Below are 27,492 nucleotides of genomic sequence, written 5' to 3' on the forward strand. Positions count from 1 at the left end.
ATATATGTGACATAATAGATTTATAATAGCATAAAATTATATGTATAATATGAATAATACCATAATAAATAACTGAACAACAATAGGTTAATAATAGCAAGAATAATATGTAATATCAAGGGTGGAATAATACAGAATAGACAAAAATGAAGAATAAATTAATAGTAAATTAAAGAGTAAAAAAAAATTTTTTTTGAAAGGTAATTTTAAAATACTATTTGTGTAATAATTATTAATCAAATTAAGACACAACTAATGACACAACACAAAAAAATTGTGGACGAGTTCCAAATTGTTTTTAATTAATGAGCTCCTTAAATATAATATATAAATGTACACATACATACATACATATATATACATATATATATATATATATATATATATAATAAAAAATCCTCTGAATCAATCTCAGCTCAAGAAACACATTTTATTTCAGTTTTCAGTTCTGTCTTTCTCCGGGAATAGAATTGTTTAGTTGTGAAGACAAAACCTGACTAATAAAGATTAATTCTCCACCGCTTCCCTCAAGATTTTCTATTTTATTCAATTAATGAGTCAAATACTGTAAAAAACTTGAAGATGCTTGACATTTTGTTCTATAATGCACATTACACACACTCATGCAGAAAACACACACCTTTTGAAACACTGGTTTATTTTTCCATGTATGTTAACATATGAATGTTTGGGTGTGAGTGTGTGAGGTTTACCTTGCACAACAAAATCTCAAAGTATAGTGTTTTGTTTATCAAAGACCAGAATATGAGATGCTGACCTCAAAAAACTTTATATTAATCAAAATTAATAATCATTATAACAACATCACAATGATTTCATCATGATATTGCAGCTGGACTCACTATGAGTTCCTGTGTTTTTCATTTCTAGGCTATTTACATCATGTAGTATTTGTGTAAAGACACACGTAGTAAATTATCAGCATTAAACAGCCTGTGCAAAGCTTTTTTAAATGCAGTCTATTATTAGAATAAGAGCAGGGTCACTGTTTGCAACTGGCTAAAAGGGAAGAAAAAAGAATACATAGAATCAGTTCACAGTTTTATGAAAAGCAATGAAATCCTTATAATCAAGTGATGATAAACTTAATCGGTAACACTTTTGAGTAACGGTCCATTAGTTAATATTAGTTAACTACTTTAGTTAACATGATCTAACATGAACAATCCTTATACAGCATTTATTAATCTTAGTTGATGTTCATTTCAACATTTACTAATGCATTATTTAAATCAAAATATGTGCTTGTTAACATTAGTTAATGCACTTTGAATTAGCATGAACTAACAATGAATAACTGTATTTTCATTAGCTTACATTAACAAAGATGAATAAATACAGTAATAAACGTATTGTTCATTGTTTGTTCATGTTAATTAATTAACTAACATTAACTAAAGGACCATTATTCTAAAGTGTTACTACTTAATCTTTGTAAATAAGTAACGGTAGTGAAATTAAAGAGAGAAGCTTAAAATTTCCACTTAAATAATATAAGGGCATCATGTCATAATTATATACATTAGAAAATGAAAACATACAACTGGAAAAAAAGGAGAACATGGAATACAAACTGATTGAGCACCTTATAAATGAAATCATCTCTTAAGCAAACAATACTGGTGTGACACAGCAAATCTCACATAGTCTCTGACTACAGGAAGAACACTGTGCAGAACTTCATAATTATGGTTTAAAAGAGGTTTGTCCAAGTTGTCTTAAGGAGGGGCTAACATCCAGTTTAGGTGGCAATGAGCAAGTTTTACTACATATGAGAGCATTTAACCTGCAATTTATGCATTCTGTGTGCTAACATATTTACTCTCACATTTACATGTGAATTACTTGTACAGTTTCCCTGTCATCACAGTTCCTCAAAATAATCGTTGCAACATTCCAACAGTCTTTTTCTACTTCCTAGCTGCATGACTTCTGTTTTGTTCATGGGCCTCGATGATCTCTGAAACGACGGAGGGGTCATCCAGCGTGGAGACGTCCCCCAGGTTGCTCGTGTCCTGCATGGCGACCTTACGCAAGATCCTCCTCATGATTTTCCCAGAGCGTGTTTTAGGAAGACGCTTCACAACCTTAAAAGAGAGAAGAGATGCTTTCACAGCCGACAAAATAAATCTCCAAACCATCTGTGCAACAGATCTGCACTGACAGTTATTTTAAAACAAAAAAACTGTTCTGTGATCAGTCATAATCATTCTTTGTAAATTACATAAGAATATACGGTGGCCGAGATAGCTCAATGTGCTGCAATTTAAGAAAACACATGCAAATTGAAAAAACACAAGCACAAAAAAAAAAAACATCTTCATCAATTTGACAACACAAGTGTTGCAAATTATCACAACACATGCATATAATGAAACGCGCTGCAAATCATCCCAACACATGCATATTAAGAAACGCTGCAAATCATCAAAACACATGCATTTAACGAAACGCGCTGCAAATTATCGCACATGCATATAATGAAACGCGCTGAAAATCATCCCAACACATGCATATTAAGAAACGCTGCAAATCATCAAAACACATGCATTTAACGAAACGCGCTGCAAATTATCGCACATGCATATAATGAAACGCGCTGAAAATCATCCCAACACATGCATATTAAGAAACGCTGCAAATCATCCAAACACATGCATATTAAGAAATGCTGCAAATCATCCCAACACATGCATATAACATACTCTGCAAATCATCACAACACATGCATATAACATACTTTGCAAATCATCACAACACATGCATATAACGAAACGCTGCAAATCATCACAACACATGCATATAACGAAACGCGCTGCACATCCTTCACAACACATGCATTTAGCTAAACGTGCTGAAAATCATCACAACACCTGCACATTAAGAAACAATTAATGAAGCATAGTAAATAGCAGGATTTGCAGCGTTTCTTAATTTGCATGTGTTGTGAAGGATTTGTAGTGCGTTTCGTTATATGCATGTGTTATGATTTGCAGCGCGTTTCGTTATATGCATGTGTTGTGAAGGATTTGCAGCACGTTTAGTTAAATGCATGTGTTGTGATGATTTGCAGCACATTTAGTTAAATGCATGTGTTGTGATGATTTGCAACACTTGTGCTGTCAAATTGATGATGTTTTTTTTTTATTATTTGCTGGTGTTTTTTCAATTTGCATGTGATTTCTTAAATTGCAGCGCATTGAGCTATCTCGGCCACCTTAAGAAAAATATAAATCAAGGGTTAACACTGTACAACAAGGTTCCATTAAAAAAGTCACTGATTTTACCAGGAAATGATCAGGCACAGCATATTTAGCTATTTTGGTAGCCACTAGGTGTCTCAGTTCTTCCACAACAGCAAGCTGGTTCTCAGAAGCAGATTCTTTTAAAACTACAAATGCAAATGGAACTGGTGAAAGAGAAAGATAGGAAAAGAAAGTGAGAGACATGTCAACATTTGGCAAAGTAAGATCTGATTCGCCTTGATCACTGATTATGTGATGGTCAATTATATCTATTATTTTATGTTGTTTTCACAATGACCAAGGGTGTTGTAAAGCACACAATGGAAGTGGTCAAAAGGTCTCTGGTTGCTGGGGGTGTTCCAGATGGCTCATGAATGACAAAGGTGAGAGGAAGAACAAATCGAGGGCTCGAAGGGGGCCTCACCTTCTCCTTTGATCTCATGGGGAATTCCGATAACTGCGGTCTCAGGAACATCTGGATGTCCATCCTAGTAACAGAGAAACACACATTGTCAACCAAAAAGTTTGCTTCTACACTACCATTCCAAAGTTTGTGGTCAGTATTATTTTTTTATTTAATGTTTTTGAAAAAAGTATCTTATGTTGCATTTGTTAAATCAAAAGTTAAATCAAAAAGTCAGTAAAACAATAATAGTTATTTTAAACTGTAATAACTTTTCAAAATATTACTATTATTCTATAGTTTTAACAGTTATTCCTGTGATCGTTCTCAATATTAAAGAATAGCAGAGTCCACACCACAACTATTACGATAAAGGCATAGAGAAACAATATACTGTAGTTGGAATCACATTCAGAATGATTTTTTTCCATCTGATGAACGATAAAAACATTGACAGCCAATCAGAATCAATCCTGCTATAATGAGCTTGAGAATTTAAAGAGGAAGACGAGGGTGCGCTTGGAATAAATCTTTTATTGAACCTTTACAGACCCCAAACTTTTAGAGTAACCGCAGTGCATTTCCATAGCTCTGTAAATACAGACTCTCTATAGAACACTTTTGTATCAGGTCTAATTTGCCCAATTATTGCAGTGCGGGGATATTCAAATGATTTGAAAGAATGCATTGGGGTCAAGAATGCTAGATTACGCTTATGATAAAGGTTCCTGGGGTCTCACCAGTGCATCTTCTATCTCAGCAGTGCCCAGCCGATGCCCACTGATATTAATGACGTCATCCATCCGCCCTGTGATCTGGTAGTAACCGTCTTCAGTGCGGTACGCCCCATCACCCGAAAAATACTGGCCTATGACAGATTACACCATTTTACTGTCTTATACCTCTGATCACTTTCATGTTAACTTTATTTGAAACTTTTTATGGAGTGAAAATTAAAATGGAGTTAGTACAATCTACAACAACAGAAGGCACATTTGAAAAATCCAAACAGATTATTTTGACATTTTCCCAGATAGGGTTTGCTAACATTCCTCTCATGCCCTCACTTTGAAGTCAAAGTCAAAAAGAACAGTTAAATAATTCAGCAAGTATTCCAACTTTTCGGTTTCATAAGTTTCCTAGCAAGAAGGAGCTTCGAGAGCCTCTGGGGTCTTGCTCACCTTGGTACGGTTTAAAATATGCATCCACGAATCTCTGGTGGTCTCCAAATATGGTTCTGGCCATTCCAGGCCAAGGCTGGCTGATGCACAGAGCTCCACTGACATCATTTCCAATTAATATCTGTCCCTGTTGATAAAGCAAAATTGATTATTCTACATTACTAAAAACACGTGCACTGAGAGGTTATGTCCCTCCTTGGATGATCTTAATGGGAGGAGGTAAAAATCTCTCTGAATAGCCCGGGAGCGTAACAAAAGAGCGCCTCAGAGGAGACTGCATGCACTTCAGCATGCATTATTTCACTTTTTTTTCCAGCTGCAGTAGAGAATTTGAGGGTTCAAAGTTCATCACTGTCTGTAACACAAAGCTTTCTTTAATCAAGCTGGACGCATGGATTCAGGCAGAACCAGGCAGAGCAAAAGACAAATATAACCCTCTTTAGGTCGGATAGTCTGCTAGCAACTTTCTAGAACAGGTGTTAACTACATTAGAAAAACCAGGAAGTAAAGAGCTAATTAGAACTAATTTGTTGTAATTGACTTTATATTTCACAATGTGACCGTTTCACAACTGTAACTTTATATATCACACTGGGACATTATATACAACAACTGTGACTTTATTTGTTATAACTGACAAGTCTGACAGTGTGAGTTTTATTATGCCTCTGTATCTCTCAACAGTCACTTTTTTGTGATTGTGACTTTTTAATTTGACAGATTATTACTATATTTCACAATTGTGACCATTTCTTGCAAATGGGGCTTTATATCTCACAAATGTCTTTTTATTTCAGTTGTAACCATTTTTTTCAGTTTATGACTATACTGTGCTTTATTTTCTATAAGTGCAGCTTTATATCTCACATTTATGACTTTTTATTTCATAACTATAATTTTATTTTTTTTAGACAACTATATCTCATGTTTGCAATCTTATTTCTAACAATTCTGACTTTTAATTTGAAATTGTAACTTTCAGAATATGACTATATCTTTACAATTGCAAATTTCTCACAATTATGAATTATTATTTTACAATATAACTTTATTTTAGATTATCATATCTCTACTGAAACATAATTCCTCACAATTATGACTTTTATCTCTCAGAATTTTAACTTTATATTTTAGAATCTTACTGCATCTTACAATTGGGGATTTACAGCACATCTCACAATCGCTACTTTATTTCTCGCAATTATCACTGTATCTCACAATGTCAATTCATATCTGCCAGTTGTCTTTCTGTTTTTGACATTTGAATTTTTTTTTACTTTGAGGTGGATGTGCTTCTGTAATGATGTGTTGTTGAAGAATTTAATTCACCTTCTCCCCGAGTAGTGCCGGCTGTATGCCAAAAAAGGGTCTCATAGCCATTGCAGGCCGGATCTCTGCTCCTGGTTCAGCTGGGAGTGGGGCAATACACACCCCGCCGGTTTCTGAAGAGAGAGAGCCCAGTGAATCATCCATTTATTTCTAAATAACATCACACATGGGGTAAATCATCCCATCAGTGCTGCTAGACTAAGGACTAAGGGTACGATACTCGGACAAGAAGAGTCTCGTGGGGTGTTCGTTTTACCAGTCTGCCACCATGTGTCCACCAGAGGGCACTGTCCATCCCCGACCACATTATGAAACCACTCCCATGCCTCGTGGTTAATGGGCTCTCCAACTGTCAACAGATCACACATTCACATGGTCATTTATATTGACAAATTCATCAACCAAAACACTGCACTTAAAAACTTGCCTCTAAGTTGATTTGATTGAGTGACTTGCCAATTCAAGGAAATCTTAGTTCTATCTTTTCAACTGACAGGCCCTAAAGGGACAAACAAAACCCAGAACGGCTGCGAAGTAGTCTAGTGTCCTTAATGTTTGGCACAAAGTCAGATTTTCCATTGTTGATCTCAAAGGCTGTGTGACTAGACTCATTAAAAATCATCCAGCGTAAGCAGGCTGAATTTGAACAGTGGCTGAACTCTCTCCTATAAAGAGCTGACTATACCATGGTGTTGGAAGTACAATTTTTGGGCCGTTAACACAAAGGTCTTCAGTTCAAACCCAGATTATTAATTCCCCTTCCCCACTGTGCCCTTGCAATGCACTTATCCCTCCTATGATAGAAAGTAACCCCCCGAAGTAACCTGGGGGTAAGTCGTAATACATTGCTAAAAAGACACAAAGACTTTCATAGAAAGTTGATAAACTGTTAGAACTGTTAGTTTTCAGTGTCCACATGATCCTTCAGAAATCATTCTAATCAGCTGATTTGATGATCAAAAAATATTTATTATTATTATTATTATTATCAAAAACAGTTGTGATGCTGTATTTTTGTTGAAACCATAATACATTTTACAGGGTTCTGTTTCATTCTTACTGACCGGCAGGGGCAGTGTAAACACTGTCTGGACAAACCCAGTCCTCCTCCGATGATACTTTGGGTGTGCTTCAAAATGGCAGTTGCTCGTCTAGGACTTGATGAGTCACCTGTACAATCTGCCCAAACTAATGTGTTTTTCAGACGGGCCACAGCTGCAACTTCTTTTGCCATGCCACCATGTAAGGATTTTGTCTGAATTCTCTAATGCTTTTACTGGTTCTTGTCTGCCTAAGCGGCGCTCAAAGATTGTTCGAACGCTAGCATCTATGGCTGAAGCAGATGCTATTGGGGTGGGTCGTGCACCGGAAATAGAGCAGCCCGTGGCAGCTTTGGTGGTGTCCCCTGATGAGGCCCTATGAGGAAATGTGCGATGTCCCAGTGCGCAATGCGGTCGTATGGATTCCTTGCTAAAAAAGGCATATGAGTCTGTTGCCTACATTACTTGAGCAGAAAACACAATCTGCAAATGTCTGTTTCACAATTTCTGCAAACTGCTTTGCTGACAACAGGCCTTGTGACCCGTGAGCTGGATACTCTTAAAGCCACGCTTCTGGCAGCCCAACGTCAAGTGTGGCTTGCCCAAGCACGACTGCCGGAGGACTGTAAGATGACCTTGAGAGATCTTCCATTTGTTCCCAGGCATCTTTTTGGTCCAAATGTCTCGGAACTGTTGGAAAAAAGGGTAAAGCTGTCCGAAGCCAATCATCAACTGACACAGGGGCAGCGCAATCCTGCTTTTAGGAAGCCAGCGGTTTAGACCCGACATCACTATGCCACACCAGAGCTACGTTTTCGCTGGCACGCTGCACCTCAGCCACAGCCCCCTCAAAGACCTTGTGTTCTTGAAGATTTGAGGGTTTTTCGCCCACCACATCGACAGCCTTCAGGAGGACCCCGTCAGCATCCCCCCGCGAACACTAAAAATCGCACACATAAAGCCTGAAACAGTAAGGCCGACGGTCGATAGTTTTTCAATAGATCAGTTCGAATACTGGAGATCCAATACGGCAGACCCCTGGGTGAAGATGACTCTGAACAGGGGATATACTCTACAGTTTCGACGCCGGCCTCCCAGATTTTCAAGAATTATTCCTACAGTTGTCAGAGACAGGGTTCTCTGGAAATTTATTCACTGTTAGAGAAGGGAGCTATAGAAAAAGTTCATCCTCTCGTTCAGGGAGACGGGTTTTATTCAACATATTTTCTTGTTCCGAAGAAGGACGGTGGCTTCCACCCAATTCTCGATTTGAGGTTTCTGAATTTGTTCCTGAAGGTCCTCCCTTTTCGAATGCTTTGCACGGCTGACGTTTTTCGGTCTGTGACTGCAGACGATTGGTTCGTAAGTGTCGACGTGAAAGATGCATACTTTCACGTCCCAATTGCTATACATAACAGAAAATTCCTGCGTTTCAGTTTTCTAAACCAAGCTTACCAGTTCAAAGTGCTACCCTTCGACCTTTCCCTTGCTCCTCGCGTCTTCACAAGGTGTGTGAGCTCAGCTCTGTCTCCTCTTTGGATGAGAGGTATGCGCATTCTTCCTTATTTGGACGACTTGCTTCTCTGTGCACCGACACAGCGAAAGGCTGTACAAGACTCCAGAATGGTTTTGAGACATGTGCAGAAGCTGGGGTTTTCCGTGAACAAGAAAAAAAGCCGTCTGGTCCCATCACAGACCACTACGTTCATAGGAATGACCCTGAATTCCTGTCTAATGTCTGCCTCCCTGTCTCAGGAACGTGTGACGAACATTCTGCAGCTTTTGGCTTGCTTTCGCAATACGGTACGGTACAGTATGAGGTGGTCCTACGACTGATAGGGATGTTAACAGCAGCTACGGTGCTGATCCCCTTGGGTTTACTCCACCTCAGACCACTCCAGTTATGGAACAACAGTTTACGGCTAGATCCCACCAGGCATCGCCATCGCCTGGTTGTAATTTCTCACCATTGCATATGTGCGTTGAGGAGGTGGAGACAGTTTCTGTTTCTGGAGTTTCTGAAGGCAGTAGTGCCGCTGGGTGTTGTTCCCTCTAGTCGGGAGTTGGCACAACAGATGCTTCCCTCACAGGATGGGGGGCGACGTGGAATCGGAGGGGTATTTGTGGGCGCTGGACACCGATCCAGGCCACAGAGCATATCAACCTGCTAGAACTAAGGGCAGTGTTTTGGGACCTAAAGTACTTCATGCCAGTTCTGGCAGGCCGCCATGTTCTTGTTCGGTCTGACAATACCTCAACAGTGTTCCATCTGAACCACCAGGGCGGCACAAGATCCCTCAGGTCTCTATGGTTGACTCATGAGATCCTGACATGGTGTCAGCCACGACTCGCTTCACTGAGGGCAGCTCATATACCAGGAGTGTGCAACCAGACAGCGGATGCTCTTTCCCGGGATCAAGTACATCCAGGAGAATGGAGGCTTTATCCAGTTTTAGTGCAGGAGATCTGGCTACGATTTGGGAGAGCAGAGGTGGATCTTTTCGCTTCAGAGAGGACCACCCACTGCCGATTATGGTTCACAAGGACAGAGGTGTCCAGTCCACTGGGCCAGGATGCGCTGTCTCACGAATGGCCGGACTGCCTGCTATGCATTTCCACCTATCCCTTTGTTATGGACGTTGCACAGGATCACAAGTGTTACTTGTGGCACCACGGTGGCCAGCCAGGCAATGGTTTCCTTAGCTGCTGAGACTTATGACAGGAAATCCATGGAAGCTTCCTCCCAGGAAGGACCACCTCTCCCAGCTGGAGGGCAGTGTTTGGCACCCGGACCCAGCTCATCTGCAGCTTTGGGTCTGGCCATTGGGCTAAATCCTGGTTACCAGATGACTCCGGGGTGGTTCTACGACCCAATCCTTATCTTCCGAAGATCCTTCTTCCTCAGTTCATAAATCAGCACATTGAACGGCCTCTTTTCAGACTTCTTCAGAGTCTGACTCAAGTGCCCAACTTTTGTGTCCTGTTCGTGCCTTGAGGTGTTATGTGAACTCTACTGTTCAGTTTAGATAGTCAGACCAGTTATTTGTCTGCTATGGTGGTGTGAAGTAAGGTGCTCCAGTATTGAAGCAGAGGTTGTCGAACTGGATAGTAGAGACCATTATGCTGGCTTACAAGGCAGCAGGGAGACCATTGCCCTGGGGGGTTACTTGCCATTCCACTAGGGCCATCTCATCTTCATGTGCTGTTTTTAGAGTTTCCCTGGTGGATATCTGCACGGCTGCTACCTGGGTTTCTCCATTCACGTTTGCATGTTTTTATAAGGTCAACATTGCTGCTCATCACGCCGTTAGTTCTGCAGTTCTTCTGGAGCAGCCTTAATTTTTCAGGTGGGTGGCATTCCTCATGACTACGTTGGTATGTGTCATCCATAGTGTTTACACTGCCTCTGGCGGTCAGGAAGAATGAAACAGAATGCTAGTTACCCATATAACTGTGGTTCTGTGAATTCTGGATGACTGCCTGAGTTCTCAGTCACTCGGAATGCGCGAGAAAGGCATACCGAGGACGATTTGAGCTACTGTAGCCTATAACTTCCAGGGCTCAGCATACGTCACGCCATGTGACGCCATGTTGGTATATTATCTCGACCTATCTAGCTGGTGCAGCGATAATCTATAGTGTTTACACTGCCTCTGGCGGTCATCCAGAATTCATAGAACCACAGTTACATGCGTAACTAGCGTTATTTGATCAATACAAAGTTCATAGGACAAACAAATAGAATATTTGTGTAGAATTATAAATGTCTTTATCACTTTTGATCAATTTAATGCATCCTTGCAAGTACATGGTTTTCTTTTTAAAATATTACTGTCCCCAAACCTTTCAATGGTAGTATACTATAACAAAAATATATTATATTATACCTCCAAAAACATAACAATATCTGTATTATTAATTAATTTGTATTTATTTATTTACTAAACCTCTGTAAGCTTACCAGATGCAAGTGTCTTCAGTGATGACCTGTCATATTTCTTCACCCAGTTTTCCTCATGCTTCAGAAGTAATCTGATGGCAGTAGGAGCTCCATAAAACTGATTTATCTTTAACCTCTGAACTGTCTCCCAGTAACGACCTAAAAACAGTCACAAAACACATTCTAACAGTCAAGACAAGGATAATGAAGAGAACCAGAGACAGCTCTTCAACAGAACACCGGTAATGGAACCAAAAAAAAAAAGCAATTTTAAACATGAACATCAACAGTAATTATGACTACAAACATTACAGAAAAACATTTCCTAATTGATACCAGTTTTAGAAAACCAGGTTTAAGTAGGTTTTATTAGGAGAACATCGCAGAAAAGGTTTCAAGTGGAGGTCACACTTTAAAGAGTACACTGCTTTACAGCCACTCATAAGGGCTCATTTCCATTAAAATACACTCATAAAGGTAGATAAGACTTGCTATACAGGTTAATGTGTCGCATCATTTTATCTGAGAACTGAACAAAAGAAGTTGATTCAGTTTGAAGGATTGGGAGGGACAGGAACACTATCACTATCTGGCATGATCTAGAGGGGTCATCACCTCTGTCAGAATGGATGAGAAGAGGAACATGACCGACACTCCACTGAAGAGAGAATTAAACAGGATGTGATGCATTTGAAAACATTCATTGTAATCAACTTAACTTAATAATATAAATAACCTTTTATGTTTTTGGCAGATACGGTGCAATGCTTCGGCAATGTAAATACTAATTATTCATCATGCCAATAAACCACTACACCACAACTGAATCTGCACCTGAAAAAGAAGTGCGCACATTATCTATACTGCATGGATCATAAGTATTGGTCATTTCTCTTGATATCTCACCTGGATTAGGGTACACAGGTGTGCTCTCAAACAGAACAGATGTGGCTCCGTTACACAGGGGTCCGTACACCACGTAAGTGTGCCCCGTAATCCAACCGATGTCAGCAACACAGCCAAATACATCTCCAGGTGTGTAGTCAAACACATACTGCAACAACAGACAGGTAGACAGACAAGCATAACGCTATACATCATATCCTATAATATACATATACTATACCATCCAAAGTCAAATCTTTTTTGAAAAAAATCTATATATTAACACACACGCACCTATACACTAATACACATATAAATATACATTTAGTTTGACAGCATGCATGTGATCAGAGAAGCTCAGACACACCTGATGTGTGAGGGAAGCGTAGAGCAGGTAACCGGCCTGTGTGTGCACGATGCCCTTGGGTTTACCTGTACTACCTGAGGTATACAGCATGAACAGCATCTCCTCGCTGTCCATTGGCTCTGGAGCACACACTGACGACTGGCCCGCCATCACCTGGAACAGACAGAAAAAGTATATAGTATTTGACTTATATTATCAGCACTATTTTTTTTTTCATGCTTTATTGTGTGTATTGCTGTATAAATGGTAAATACTAATTATATATATATATATATATATATATATATATATATATATATATATATATATATATATATATATATATACACACACATACACACACCATGTGGAGTTTCCCGAGGCCCAGACCAGCTTTTCTGCACAGTAATCCTCTACGGTTTTTATTATTTCATTTATTTATTTATTTTTTAAATCACACGTAATCTAGTATTTCCTAGAACTGGCCCTACAAATAGAATACTGTCAAACTGGCTAACATGTGACCACTATGACCAATTCTAGACAAGGAGTGGTGAACATCACGAGAGAGACAGTCAAACACAGGCACTTCTGGCAAGACAAAACAAGATGGACTGTGCCCCCAATTACTCAAAAAATTAAGTAGAATTAAAACTACTGTATACTCCTAGTTTTGTGCCCTAATTAGGTACAATTTAGGGACACATTCCTTCTCCACTTCACAAACCATTAAAAAGCTTTGCAAAAACTCTGTTACTGGTAGATGAAACCCTAAAAAAAAGTGCAAAACTACCAGAAAGTGGCTTGCCACACAGATACAATACACTTGAAAAGGTATATGTATTTGATACTTAGACAAATGTAATATTCTACTTATTCTAAAGCATTTCTCCTTTCTTGCCGACCATCCCTACTGTTGAGTCCTGGCAGAGGTATATAAAGACCAAATAATAACAAAAACAAATTATAATTTGGCTTTTGATTCTGTACACTGCAGGAGGTCACTGCTGTATGATTTACCTCATCTAAAGAAATGTCTAGTTTGCCCATCGGCACACTATTGTTAGTTCTCTTGGCCACAAACACATGCCGGATAGATGGACAGCTCTTCACTGCTTTATCCACCATGGGCTTCAGATCGAAGATACGGCCGCCCCTCACACCTTGGTTGCATGTGATGACAAACTTGCACTGGGCTGTGTATATGGAAGAGAAAAAATATTACAATTAAAAACAGACACTATCCAGTCCATGTACAATAGCTGAAACAGCACATGAATGTACTTGTTACCAGTGGGAGCTATGAAAACTGTCTCACCCGAACCACTGTCTTTGGATGTTATTTGTTCATAATCAGTGTCTGATTCTGCTCAGTGTCTGCTCTATTATATAAGATAAGGAATGGTCTCTCTAAGAACAAACTCCCTCTGAAACTTACCTCTGTCCAGACCATCATGTACACACACTTATCCCAAAATGCCCAGGGTTTTTGTTTAGCTAACTAGCTTTCCCTAATTTAGTTTGACTCTTCAAATTCAAGCTCAGCTTTCCTGAAAAGTATACAGGAACTTTTCAAGACTTTAATAACCAGTAGAGGACTTTAATCTTTGTAGTTAATAGTCAGCAAAACATTAGTCCTCAGAATTGTTCTAACTATTGCTGCATTTTATGTATATATTCGTATTTACTTATTGATTTGTTTTGCTTTTTTATTATTATTATACTTGTTTGTTAACATTCATAATTCTATTTTGTGTTTGACTCGGAGAGTAAGGAACTTTTTGACTAATTTAATTTTGATCTCTGTTAATAGATTGAAACAATTGCAGTTCTCTTTTTTTCTGTATCTCTCTCATTGAATAGCATCAATAAAAAAACAATAAAAAAACATAATGGATATTTTTTGCAACGATTTGTAAAGTAAATAGTAAAGTGGTATTAAAAACAACTTTACAGCTGCTGAGATAAACAGGTCACTGCTTTATGACAAGGCAACATTATTTTACTCACCATCCTGAATTCTGCCAGCCAGAGCCTCTGAGCTGAACCCTGCAAACACCACAGTGTGCACGGCACCGATACGAGCACAGGCCAACATGGCTACTACTGCCATAGGAGACACCGGCATGTAGATGGCCACCCGCTCTCCCCTCTGGACACCATAACTCTTTAAAGTGTTGGCAAGGCGACAGGTCATCTCCAGAAGCTCCCTGAGATTTGAATGTTTTACAGATATAAACATACAGCTGAGTAACAGGAAACTGCGGATGGGAAAGTAAATATGTGATAGTTTCATTTCAAGTGGTTCAAGTGCTGAATTGATGCAGACTTGCACGGAAACACCATGGTCACATGGTCATAATGCACCAAACTGGCATTTATGGGGTTTAGTTTAGTAGTGTATTTATACTACAAAAAAGTAGAGACAAGCTTTTGTTGGCCTAATGAACATTGTACACACGGCTTGCATGCATGACCCTTTTAAGACGTGTTGCCCCTTTAAGATGTGTTGCCCTTTTAAGTCTTATCACCATTTTACCATTGGGCAGCAGTTGAAGAGAAGAGACATTTAGCCGATCCAATAGAAGCATAATATGTGTGCGTGCATCCTAAAAGTGAGTTGTTCTTGGTAAATTATGTTTAGTATTGAGATTAAGTTATAATCTTGCAGGCATTTGCAGATATGATAATTATTTTCGATAGATTGTGCGTGCATAACCAGCGTTTGTTTACAAGCACGTTATGTATATCTGCCGTGATATTTTACAATTGCTTTATCTCTACTGTTCTCATGTTCTACATTGAGATAGATTTTCTTTAGTTAATCTGTCTGCTGTAAATTGCAAGTATAAGTGTGTTAATGAGGATTATGTGGTAAAATTACCTATTCAGATGCTAATATGCCAATCCATTGAGCTGTAGCATTTCACTTATATTCAGTAATATTGCTAGTAATGTTAATTTGTTGGGTTTAAAATCTGTATTATTCACCTTTTTGTATTTGTTATTTTTATACAGACCACACCTGTTATATGCTAAATGGGAAAGTAAAGTCCTCAAAGAAAGAACTGTTGTTGACTGAGTTCCTGGGCTCTGACCGGCCTACCAGTGCAAGTGATCCCTTCCACAGTCTTTTGATAACTCACATTCCAAATCCTACAAAATGGTCCTTCGAGCCGGATGATCACTTCTCTGGATTAAGATGTCAGCCAGTTCTGAAACAGTGAACCCCTCGGTTCGCACAAAGTGCCGTCCAGCCTATTTACAAGATTATGAGGTGGACTTGCAGAGCTTCCATAAAACAGTGTTACCAGTTAGTACAAGAGAAGAACCAGTGGAGTCATCTGATGACGATTACTCTTCGCCACAGGTTGGAGCATCTGCTGCAAAGCCTAAGAGAGCACATGGTTTACCCACCATTTCTTCCCCGTCGAGGCTGACGGTCAGGGATAAGCATTGTGACCATCCACGTCTTCTGCAGCAGCACATTTCCAGTCCTGCCTACCAGTCATCACCACAATATCCAAACCGACAGCTACAGTCTGAATACGGTGCAGAGTTCATTCCCCTTGGTGATGAAGGTGATGGATACCAGAGTGACAGATCAGATGCTAGTTCCCTAAAGTTACAAAGGATCTCAGAGGAGAATTTAAAGCTTCGTGAAACACAGCAGGCCATCCAAGCTGTTCTTAAACGAATTGAGACCGCCAAAGATGAGCTGATCCAGCTTTTAGACAGAGCCTGTAGTCTGCAAAAGCCTTTATCTATGTCCAACACCCGTTCTGATTATCCATCAGTTAAATTCCACGATGAAGCATATGCAGATGATGAAGACTGGCCAGAGCCTCCTCCACCCATTTCATACGATGAGCCAGAAAATATCAATCAGTGCGGCAGGCAAAGGATTAAGAGCACTACAAGAACCACACAAACAATCACTCCTAGACTCACTTCTGTTGAAAAGACTAGGGATTTCGGCTATCCAAGTTCATATGATAACCAGTTTAGGTATGGCCAGTATCCTGCCCGACAGATAGGTCCTCCAAATGCACATGAACAACCAGGAAGTCTTTATCCTGAACAACACAGGACAGTTTCCTATAATGTGTCACCTCCCATGGCATCTGTGGATCTGACAGAGAAATATTACAAAGGTCCCTCGCCCACCATTCCTTACTTCCGCACCAAAGACCCAAGTGAGTTTGCTCGATTAAAAATAGCCTTGGAAAATCTTCTGCCACCTGATAGTACTGAGATGTTCAAATATCAAGTACTGGTTGACCACTTGAAATTAGAAGATGCTTGTCTAATAGCAGACTCCTTCTTGCACTCCCCTACACCTTATCGAGACACTATGTTGGCCCTGAATGAGCGGTTCGGTCAGCCTCACCAAGTAGCATTAAGACGGATTGCCACTATTCTTGATTCACCTGATATAAGCCGCAATGACCCTTCAGCCTTTGAGAAGTTCTCTCTTCAATTGCAGTCTCTAGTTGGGCTGCTTAAGACTTTAGGCCAGGCAGGGAGCGTGGAGTTGTATTGTGGGTCGCATGTTGCACGCCTTCTCAATAAGTTGCCACCTGAAAGACGGCTGATTTCCGCCGCCACATGTTACATCGGCCTGGGGTGACATACTCATTGGTAGATCTGGCAGAATGGCTGAAATATGAGTCTTGGTGCCAAAGCTATGATGATCAAACTGCCAAGGGAGAAAGCAGAGCCAAACGAGAGTTCCGAGTAGCTCCACGAACACGCCAAACCACTGCCACAGTACTGACTGGGTCTGGAAATAGTGTTGATGTGAGAGCCACTGCAAATTCTCCTGCCAAGGTTGATGAGAAAGCTAAAGGTAGGCCCATGGTATATTGCTCTTACTGTCAGAACTCTGAACATGCTTTCAGTCAGTGCCCTCAAATTCCAACCCTCACCAAAGATCAACTCTCAGAGTGGATACGATCCAATAGGAGATGCTGGCATTGTGGTCTTGCCCATCAGGCTGCCCATTGTGGTCTAAAGAAACCATGTCCACTTTGTCAAAGGAAGCATCTACGAATCCTCCATGAAGTAAATGAGAGGCCTGTCACAGTGTCATCCAAAACCGAGGCTTGCCTAGTTAGTTCAGCGACACAGACACTTTACCTGAACAAACCAGTCAGCAGTAATAAAGTTTTGCTCAAGATTGTCAGAGTACTCCTACATCATGGCAGTTGCACATTAGACACATTTGCAATCCCTGATGATGGTTCTGAGCGTACCATGCTTCTGCCAGATGCAGTACGAAAACTTGGCTTGAGAGGTACTGAAGAAAGCTTAGCTCTGAGAACAATCCGTCATGATGTGCAAACCCTTGAAGGGGCTTCAGTCTCATTCCACATTTCTCCATACTACAATCCAAAGAAGCGATATCTGATATCCAGAGCCTTTACTGCACCACAGCTTGATCTCATTGACCATTCGTACCCAATAGCTAAGCTGCAAAAGCAGTACAAACATTTGGCTGGACTACCATTGCAGAGCTTTGAAAAGGCCAAACCTCTCATCCTTGTTGGCGCAGATCAAACTCACATGATCACACCAATTGAGCCGGTAAGACTTGGTCCACCTGGTGGCCCTGCTGCAATAAGAACCAAACTAGGCTGGACACTGCAGGGCCCTACCAGCCTGTTAGAGCAGCGACTCAAGCCAAAGGAGTGTCTCCACATATCCCTTCCTCTTAGCACCACAGAATTGTGCAAGAATGTTAATAGGCTGTGGCAAGTGGATGTTTTGCCCTTTCGGAATGAAACAGAGTGCACAAGGTCAAAGCAGGACCAAAGGGCCATCGAACTGCTGGAAGCCAAAACAATTCGCATAAAGGTGGATGGAATACGCCGGTATGCAACACCCTTGTTACGTAAAGGTGACATGCCCCATCTTCACGCCACTATGGAAGCAGTCATGCCACGCCTACGAAGTACTGAGAGGAAGCTTGCCAGAGACCTGCAACAAGCTGATGCCTATTCCTCCGAAATCCAGAAATTGGTTCAGTCAGGAGCAATCAGAAAGCTCAGTCCAGAAGAAAGAGGAGGTGGTGAGTGCTGGTTTATTCCACATCACATGGTGCACCATAATGGCAAGAATCGTGTGGTGTTTGATTGCTCATTTCAGTTTAATGGTCTCAGCTTAAATGATTCACTCCTCGCTGGCCCCATCTTGGGTTCATCTCTCCTTGGGGTCTTACTCAGATTCTGTGAGCATACAGTCGCCATCAGTGCGGATATCCGGGGCATGTTCCACCAGGTCCGCCTTCTTCCTGAAGATAGATCACTTCTTCGGTTTATCTGGCGTGACTCCAGGGAAAAGGGCACCCCTGATGTCTTTGAATGGCAGGTTCTGCCATTTGGGACAACGTGCAGCCCCTGCTGTGCAACCTTTGCCTTACAGCAGCATGTAAGAGACCATAGCCAACCGGGTGATGATGTAAGGTTTTCCATAGAACGATGCTTTTATGTTGACAATTGCTTGCAGAGCTTGCCATCACCAGAGGAGGCTAAGCAATTGGTTGATAAGCTGAGAGGTCTGTTAGCTGAAGGAGGCTTTGAATTGAGGCAATGGGCCAGCAATATTCCAGCTGTCATTAACCATCTTCCACCTGAAGCAAGATCGGATGGGTTTGAACTCTGGCTAGCCCATGAAAAGACTGATGTCCAAGAGTCCACATTGGGCCTTAGCTGGAATTGCCCAGCAGATGTTCTGACTTACCGTCACCGGCTTATCGATCATGGGGCTCCAACCATGAGGATCATTTATAAAGTTTAAGCCAGTCAGTATGACCCCTTAGGATATATCCTCCCATATACTACGAGGGCTAAGGTACTGGTCCAACAACTTTGGAACAAACAGCACAGCTGGGATGCTACTCAACTTCCCCAAGCCTTGGTTCAGAGCTGGAATGAATGGGAAAGTCAGCTGCAGTTTCTTCACAAAATCAGTTTCCCAAGATCATGTGTACCAGCTTCAGTAGATCAAACAAGATCTATTATAGACCTTCACGTGTTCAGTGATGCTTCAGAGAGCGCGTATGGAGCAGTCGCCTACCTGCGCACTGAAGATCAGCAGGGTAAGATCCATCTGTCATTCGTATTGGCACGTTCTAGAGTAGCACCTAAAAGAGTCCTGTCAATACCCCGCTTGGAGCTCTGTGCTGCGGTAATTTGTGCACAGCTAAAAACCCAGTTGCAGAAGGAATTAACATTGCCACTTCGCCACACAGTTCTCTGGACAGACTCTACTACAGTGCTGTCTTGGATTCAGTCAGAGTCTTGCCATTTCAAGGTTTTCGTTGGTACCAGAGTGGCTGAAATCCATGAGCTTACCAACACCACCGCTTGGCGATACGTGGATTCAGCTCAAAATCCAGCGGATGACCTTACAAGAGGAAAGACTCTAAAAGACCTTGCTAAGCCAAACAGATGGAGCCATGGGCCCCCATTCCTGCTCCTTTCCTCAGAGAACTGGCCAGCAAACCCTACAGAGTGCCCCGAGATTGACAAGTCTGAGTTCAAGAAATCTGCATTCTGTGGAGTTGTAGCTGTAAACTGACAATTTGGCAGTGAGTACAAGACCTGGACAGAGCTGGTGAAGGCCATTGCACAGGAGCTACATGGGGTGGCTGGAGAGTCAGGAGAACCTACAGCAAACACTTACCAGACAGCAGAGACATTCATACTCCAGAAGGTGCAAAGTGAGCGTTTTCCTGAAGAATTACAACGGTTGAGATCAGGCAAACCTCTTCAACACAATAGCCGCTTACTTTCCTTAACTCCAGAATATGACACATCGACCAATCTAATCCGGGTTGGTGGTAGGTTACGACATGCAGAAACCTTAGATCCTGCCCTGAAACATCCAATCATACTAGATTCTAGACATCCAGCCGTGAAATTGCTTCTTCAAGATTTTGATAAAAGACTCTGCCATCCAGGCCCTGATCGGGTGTTTGCAGAAATAAGGAGAAAATACTGGGTGTTAAGAGGAAGAGCAGCCATCCGCATCTTACAGCATGCCTGTACAGAATGTCAAAGACTCAGAGCCAAACCTACCTTTCCCAAAATGGCAGACCTTCCTGTGGCACGCTTACGCCTCTACAAACCAGCCTTCCATTCCACCGGTATGGATTGCTTCGGCCCTTTCCTTGTAAAGATTGGTCGACGAGTAGAAAAGAGGTGGGGAATCCTCTACAAGTGTCTTACCACACGAGCCTTACACGTGGACCTGCTTAACAGCTTGGACACAGATTCATTTCTGATGTCGCTACGTAGGTTTATTGCTCGAAGAGGTTCCCCAGTAGAATTACTGTCAGACCAAGGAACAAATTTCCGAGGTGGTGAACGGGAACTGTGCGAGGCATTCCAGGCCATGTCACCTGATCTCCAGCGAAAACTCGCACCACAAAAGATAGCATTCCATTTCAATCCCCCTGCAGCACCACACTTTGGGGGAGTGTGGGAAAGGGAGATAAGATCCATTAAAATGGCACTATCTACAACTATTGGGGACCAAACAGTACCAGAGGAAGTACTCGGGACTGTTCTGATCGAAGTAGAGAACATCCTTAACTCCAAACCCCTCGGGTATGTGTCTTGTAATGTGGCTGATCCTGATCCAGTAACACCCAACCTTCTTCTCACAGGGCGGCTAGACAACTCCCTACCTACTAGGGATGGGCATGATTAATCGACAAATTGTATTATCGATAATTGATCGTTAAGATTTTCCTCGATCATGTTAATTTGTTATCGATTAATCTAAAGCATTTTTTTTAATCTAATACAGGTTGCGTTGCGTAGTGCGAGTCTTCAAGCAATTAAATGAATTTCACTGTGTGGCAGCAATTAAATATTTTACCACCAGGGGGCATTATTTGACACCCTACTCGGTTATCTGTGATCTTCCGTTTTGATTTCAAAGAATAATCATGAAGATGTATCGGCGAAGTGTGGCGTGGGACCATTTTGATTTATAAAGCGAACTAGTTAACTGCAAACATTGCGATGCCGTGTTTAAGAACAACACGGCCACGACTCAAATAATGTACCTGTGCATCCTGGCAACGTCAGTTCCCTCAGAGTGGGTGTTTTCGGCGGCTGGACTGACGGTCACCAGGTTGCGGTCGCGTCTGACACCAGATCATGTCAACATGCTTATACGGTATTTCTCAACAAAAATCCGTAGACTCGTGCAGAAGTTGTATGCTAGTTACTAAAGTTAGTTATTTTTCATGAGGCTTTAAGTAGCATAATTTGTTACGTTAGTGTAATTGTTAGGAAGGCTAATATCTGGCCTTTTCTTCTGGCTTGGATAGTTTTGAGTTACATTTTGACAAAATCTGTCAGATCTAAGTAGTATAATGTTTTTTTTATGTTATTGTTTAACATGATTCTTTTATCATTATTATTATTTTGGAACAATTGAGGTCTCTGTTTAAGAACACCTGCTAGCAGCTGCAGGTTCCGCTGCTTTAGAGCACTGCATATGCACGCGCATATATGTTTGGTTTGCCTGAACGTAGTTTAACTGTCTGCCACAAGTTGATCTTGTAATAAAGGTCTCACCGAGGAAAAACACGCTGTATGTTTGTATTCATTGCATTTTTTTATTATAAAAATTAAATAATTAATTATATTATAAAAATATTAATGATTAATCGATAGTCGATCGTTAATTCTCCCGACGATCGACTAAGAAAATTTAATCGAATGCCCATCCCTACTACCTACAGTCATATACCCTAAAGAAGAGGGATTGAGTCGTCGCCGTTGGAGACACTCTCAAGTGTTAGCTGACCAATTCTGGTCCTCTTTTATCCGCCATTACCTTCCGAACTTGCAAGTCAGACAGAAATGGCAACATACATTCCCTAATATGACCACAGGCACAATAGTCATGATAATGGATCCTCATCAGCCCAGAGCCCATTGGCCAATTGGAAAGGTAGTCCAGGTGCACCCCAGTCAAGATTCGCAAGTGAGATAAGTGGATGTCCAAGTTCAAGGGAAGGTTTATACTAGACCTGTAGCTCGACTTGTGGCTCTACCCCCCATTCCTGAAGATGATACAGAGGAGACCAATACCCCAACGCAGCAGCAGTGACACACATGCAACGTTCTCAAGTGTCAAATTGAACACAATTTGGGGGCGGCTGTACAAACGGCTTGCATGCATGACCCTTTTAAGACGTGTTGCCCCTTTAAGATGTGTTGCCCTTTTAAGTCTTATCGCCATTTTACCATTGCGCAGCAGTTGAAGAGAAGAGACATTTAGCCGATCCAATACAAGCATAATATGTGTGCGTGCATCCTAAAAGTGAGTTGTTCTTGGTAAATTATGTTTAGTATTGAGATTAAGTTATAATCTTGCAGGCATTTGCAGATATGAATAATTATTTCCGATAGATTGTGCGTGCATAACCAGCGTTTGTTTACAAGCACGTTATGTATATCTGCCGTGATATTTTACAATTGCTTTATCTCTACTGTTCTCATGTTCTACATTGAGATAGATTGTCTTTAGTTAATCTGTCTGCTGTAAATTGCAAGTATAAGTGTGTTAATGAGGATTATGTGGTAAAATTACCTATTCAGATGCTAATATGCCAATCCATTGAGCTGTAGCATTTCACTTATATTCAGTAATATTGCTAGTAATGTTAATTTGTTGGGTTTAAAATCTGTATTATTCACCTTTTTGTATTTGTTATTTTTATACAGACCACACCTGTTATATGCTAAATGGGAAAGTAAAGTCCTCAAAGAAAGAACTGTTGTTGACTGAGTTCCTGGGCTCTGACCGGCCTACCAGTGCAAGTGATCCCTTCCACAGTCTTTTGATAACTCACATTCCAAATCCTACAAACATATTATTATGCCATATTGTGTCTGAAGAAACTGTTAATCAGGATCTTGGGTCATAAATGAGAAACAGAAATGTCTAAACTGTGAGACCAGGAACAAAAACAGTATCACTTTCATACTAATGCACATCAATGTCTTTTGACTTCCTGTTCACCCATGAAAGCAGGAAAGTGACATGCACATGTGCACTTCTAAAGGTGTCATTTTTACACACATGACTGCTTGTGCAATCGAACTGCTTCTTCACAAAATCTTTACATTTCTGCCATAAAAGATGAGAAATAGTTCATTTTCGAGGTTCGGTGTGCAGGCTAGATGAGAGAAAACAGCCTGCCAGGAATATTCAATCTTTATTTCAAGCACTAAAGAGTTGGAGGCACACATTCCATCACAGGACCCTCAAAACCTGCCTTTGTTCTCCATAAGAAAGCGCATGTGAAGGAACTCCCCCCAAACTCTTCAGTAGTGTGCATGTTATCTGTGTCAATCCCAGCAAGGCCAGGATTTCTAATCTATTACAATATTATGGAGAATGGTATGAAAACTGATATTCAATTTGAGATTACATTTCGCAGTGTTATTAAATTATTAAAGTACACATGAAATCAAAATGACTATATTTACTTTGTTCGCCTAAATTGATCGTTTTGTGCTGAACAATTCATCCATGCGAGTCAATCCACACAAAAAAAATTTTTGGCTTCATAATCTTTAATCAAAATCTGAAAATGCCCCTCCCCTCTGCATTGGAGGACCTTCACTGATGACGTAGGCTTGAGGAATTGGGCGTCTGCTTAATCCGTAACCACGCCCCTCCAACTGACAGTAGACAGGCTGCCTGTGTGTTTGCGAGCATTGACAGCGCGTGAAAGGAGAGATGGCGAGGAGGTGCATTTTTGGTTGTGGAACTCACGGAACACTTTTCCCTTTCCCTAAAATTTCCTCGTTACGGTCCAGATGGATCGATATTATTACATTTCGAGGAAGGAGGGATAACAGAGTGTTCACGGATGTGCTCGAAGCACTTCACGCGCGAATACTCCAAAAACAGGACAGAACACGTAATGGGGTTCTTGAAATATCTGTCATTAACAGATAACGCTGTCCCGTCAGTGTAGACCGTTGGTACCTCACAAAGTTTGACGACGGTGAGTTGAAATGAACCATGTCTCATGCAATTGAACACACCTACTTATCTAGAGCCAATCAGGTGCTAGTTGGAAAATAAGCCACGCCCATTATTTTTCCTCATTTATTATTCCGTTTCTCTCGGAAATACGTCACAACACTGGAGAAAAGCCGTTTGCAACTTCCGTTTCACGGGGACTTTAATGTTTTTAAAGATTAATTTGAGGTGAGCATTACATGACTGCAAAGGTAATCTAAATGAAAACCTACAATCCTAGTCTTAGTCAGAATTCATAAGGGAAATAATGCTGTTAGATCTCAATCCAGCTGGAACAACAACTTGCATTGTTGATACTGTTTATAGAAACTATTTAAAACATTTTCATTAACTTAAAAATAAATTAAATGTAAATATTAGTTGAAGAAAATAGACAAATGAAAAAATTACTGACAGAAAGCAGACATACTAAAATCACTAAAACTTAAATTTTATATTTAAGCTAAACAGAAAATACTGAAAAACGTAAACTAATCAAAAGGAAAAGTGCATAAAAAAATTACTAAAACATTATAGATAAAAAGCTAATTATACAAAATAGATACTGTAATATGAATACATACAACTAAATAAATCATATAGTATTATATAAATAATTGTAAAATGTAACTGCTACATTTTTACTATTGGCAATGACAACAAGTACGTAATCAGGAGGCAGTACTGACTAACTGATTATTACCAGTCACTAGTCGAATAAATTATTTAGTGGCAAATCTAAAATAACAGCATCATGAAAGTAGTTCCTAGTTATTTTAAAGAGACACACACTGCTTGCTATGACCCCTGTGTGTTGAAAATGACAATGTAAGTCTGGGGGTGGATGAGGTTGGGGGTGTGATAAAGAGCCACATGTGAATTTCTCAGGACCTACAAATGTACCTGTATGTGATCCTTTCTTCTGTGCCAGGTTCATCTTTCTCCCAAATCAAGGCTACTCTGTCTGGATCCTTTGCCACGTGTACATCCAAACAGTTCACTGTCGATCAATGCAATATAAAATTACTACTAGCTCACTGTAGACAAGATAGAAAGTTGTTATTTGTGGATTTATAAAGCAGCGTGAGAAAATGTATTACCATCTCAGCTAAAATAAAACCTTTTTGTTCTGATAGATAAAAATATTTGATCTAGCATATCGGCCAGTGGAGGTTTATCAGCGATCAACACGACAAACTATTAAAGAAGAAAGGTGCCACTCACCAGAGACGTTCAGCTGCCCTCCAAGAAACCAGTTGATTTTCCCGCTGGTGAGATCGCAGTCCGTCACTTGATCGAAAGGTTTGGTCCATGTCAGCCTTTCCCTGGCGATGGATCCCCAGAACGTTTCTGGATCTTTGACTGACAGTTCATATAAATCTGAGTAGGTCTTGCCAGCGAGATGCGAGCTGAGGTCCGGTTGAACCGTGCTGATGCTGGACAGAGACCTGGCGTGACACCGTGAGATCAACACAACACGTTTACTTTTGCGCACACATTCCTGGTTCCTAAATATTACATTTCCCCTGGCCAAAGCATTCAGCAAACTTATGCACATACGTCCAGCCATTATTCCGCTCAGTCTGTGCTGGAGTGAAGTTTGCTCAGGTTTCCACAGCGCGTGGCCCGTGACCGTTCCTCACAAGAGAGGGAGGAGGACACTTGTTGACAAAGAGCCCGCGTGAAGAAAAACTCAAACCGCATCCTAAATCAGCTTCTTATAACCCAACCATGCTATGAACTGAACCACAGGCGCTGCTTTGGCTTTCACCGCCGATTCCAACTCTTTATTGATCGGGATTTTTGGATGTTACGTAAAATTGGATTGTTACAGTCATAATGCACTTACACAACTATCAAACAATTTACAGACTTTCAACGGTTTCAGATTAAGACGCGACAATATGTTTTGTTTACATATTCCCTGTGAAAATAAAATCGTTTCAAAGCAGCCAAATATGTTGCATATCATCATGTGAACAGTCTTTCTGTCACAAGTGGTAAAGTGATCAATTTATAATCGCGCTTGAATCAAACGGTTTCACTTTTCGGTTTCTAAAATTGGACCATAAGTGCGACACGTTGTTCTCAATCTCAACTACCCCAAACTCTTTCTGCCCCCTAGTGGAGGAGGGGATAGATAGATAGATAGATAGATAGATAGATAGATAGATAGATAGATAGATAGATAGATAGATAGATAGATAGATAGATAGATAGATAGATAGATACAAGGATAGTGCACCAGTTTGTGTGTGTGTGTGTGTGAGAGAGAGAGAGAGAGAGAGAGAGAGAGAGACTGTGGTATCATATTCTAAGATGTTGTAAGTTCCATTACTGTGATGTTCATTTAATTATTATTAGTGTTATCATTTTTTTCTATATATGTACACAAAGCTTTGGCAATATTGTATCATTTACATTCATGCCAATAAAGCAATATTGAATTTAATTTAATTTAAACTGTCAAGAACTGTTTCAACTGTTAATTGAAAGAGAATGTGGGGCAATGAGCTGCACTGTATAGACACACCGTCTGAAAATCTTGTTCTTTTGGGTCTCTGAGCAGATCAAAATGTGCTGCTCAGTGTGGACTGAGAGAAAGCGATAATGTTTATTTAAATTTGTGGTATTTACGGGTTCCCCCGGTTCACCTGTAAATAATTTATATGTAAGCAAATCGTGGGCGTGTTTGTTTACATTTGTTCTTAACCTAAGATAATGAGCGATTTATTCACTGAATTAAGTAACTTACTGAGCCATTGTTCATTAAAGTTAAAACAACGCTTTTCCAGTGTAACGAAAAGTTAATGTATTTTTGATCAATTATTAAGCTACATCTTACCGTAATTTGCAGTAAAATGCCCGCCAAAAGTAATTAAGCCACTCGCGGGTTAAAATACTGTGAAAGGACGTAGAGGTCGGGTTAGCCAATCAGGCTGCAGGGGCGTGGCATATCTAGGAAGCATAGGGCGGAGCTTCACGGCGGCGTTGAGCGTTTAGCTGGCACAATAGTTTTTTTTTTTTTATTATTATTAAATGAAA

At 40.5% G+C, this 27,492-nt stretch overlaps 2 protein-coding genes and 1 long non-coding RNA gene across 4 annotated transcripts; 2 read left to right on the plus strand and 1 right to left on the minus strand.

Moving 5' to 3' along the window:
* Positions 1–641: 641 nt before the first annotated feature.
* Positions 642–26,414, minus strand: LOC127933200 (acetyl-coenzyme A synthetase 2-like, mitochondrial). Of its 2 annotated transcripts, XM_052530000.1 has the most exons (14): positions 25,672–26,404; positions 25,351–25,447; positions 14,401–14,600; positions 13,411–13,586; positions 12,412–12,564; positions 12,066–12,213; positions 11,181–11,318; positions 6,436–6,528; positions 6,180–6,292; positions 4,851–4,977; positions 4,410–4,537; positions 3,691–3,754; positions 3,309–3,430; positions 642–2,108 (listed from the first exon to the last, which is right to left on the minus strand). In XM_052530000.1, the coding sequence occupies exons 1-14, from the start codon at positions 26,015–26,017 to the stop codon at positions 1,932–1,934; spliced, it is 2,082 nt and encodes a 693-aa protein (XP_052385960.1). In that variant the 5' UTR covers positions 26,018–26,404; the 3' UTR covers positions 642–1,931. The 2 variants fall into 2 exon arrangements, with proteins under 2 accessions (XP_052385960.1, XP_052385961.1); XM_052530001.1 differs by lacking the exon at positions 6,436–6,528 and having other exon boundaries at positions 25,672–26,414.
* LOC127933202 (uncharacterized) lies at positions 14,939–18,376 on the plus strand. The gene is made up of 2 exons (XM_052530003.1): positions 14,939–15,005; positions 15,409–18,376. Exon 2 carries the CDS (start codon positions 15,593–15,595, stop codon positions 17,018–17,020), a length of 1,428 nt encoding a protein of 475 aa, XP_052385963.1. The 5' UTR covers positions 14,939–15,005; positions 15,409–15,592; the 3' UTR covers positions 17,021–18,376.
* On the plus strand, positions 21,312–23,188 carry LOC127933205 (uncharacterized). Its single transcript, XR_008147459.1, has 2 exons — positions 21,312–22,734; positions 23,139–23,188. It is a non-coding gene; the product is annotated as an uncharacterized LOC127933205 (long non-coding RNA).
* Positions 26,415–27,492: the final 1,078 nt, after the last annotated feature.

Source organism: Carassius gibelio, chromosome A17 (genome assembly GCF_023724105.1).
Source record: "Carassius gibelio isolate Cgi1373 ecotype wild population from Czech Republic chromosome A17, carGib1.2-hapl.c, whole genome shotgun sequence".
Taxonomy (NCBI): domain Eukaryota; kingdom Metazoa; phylum Chordata; class Actinopteri; order Cypriniformes; family Cyprinidae; genus Carassius; species Carassius gibelio.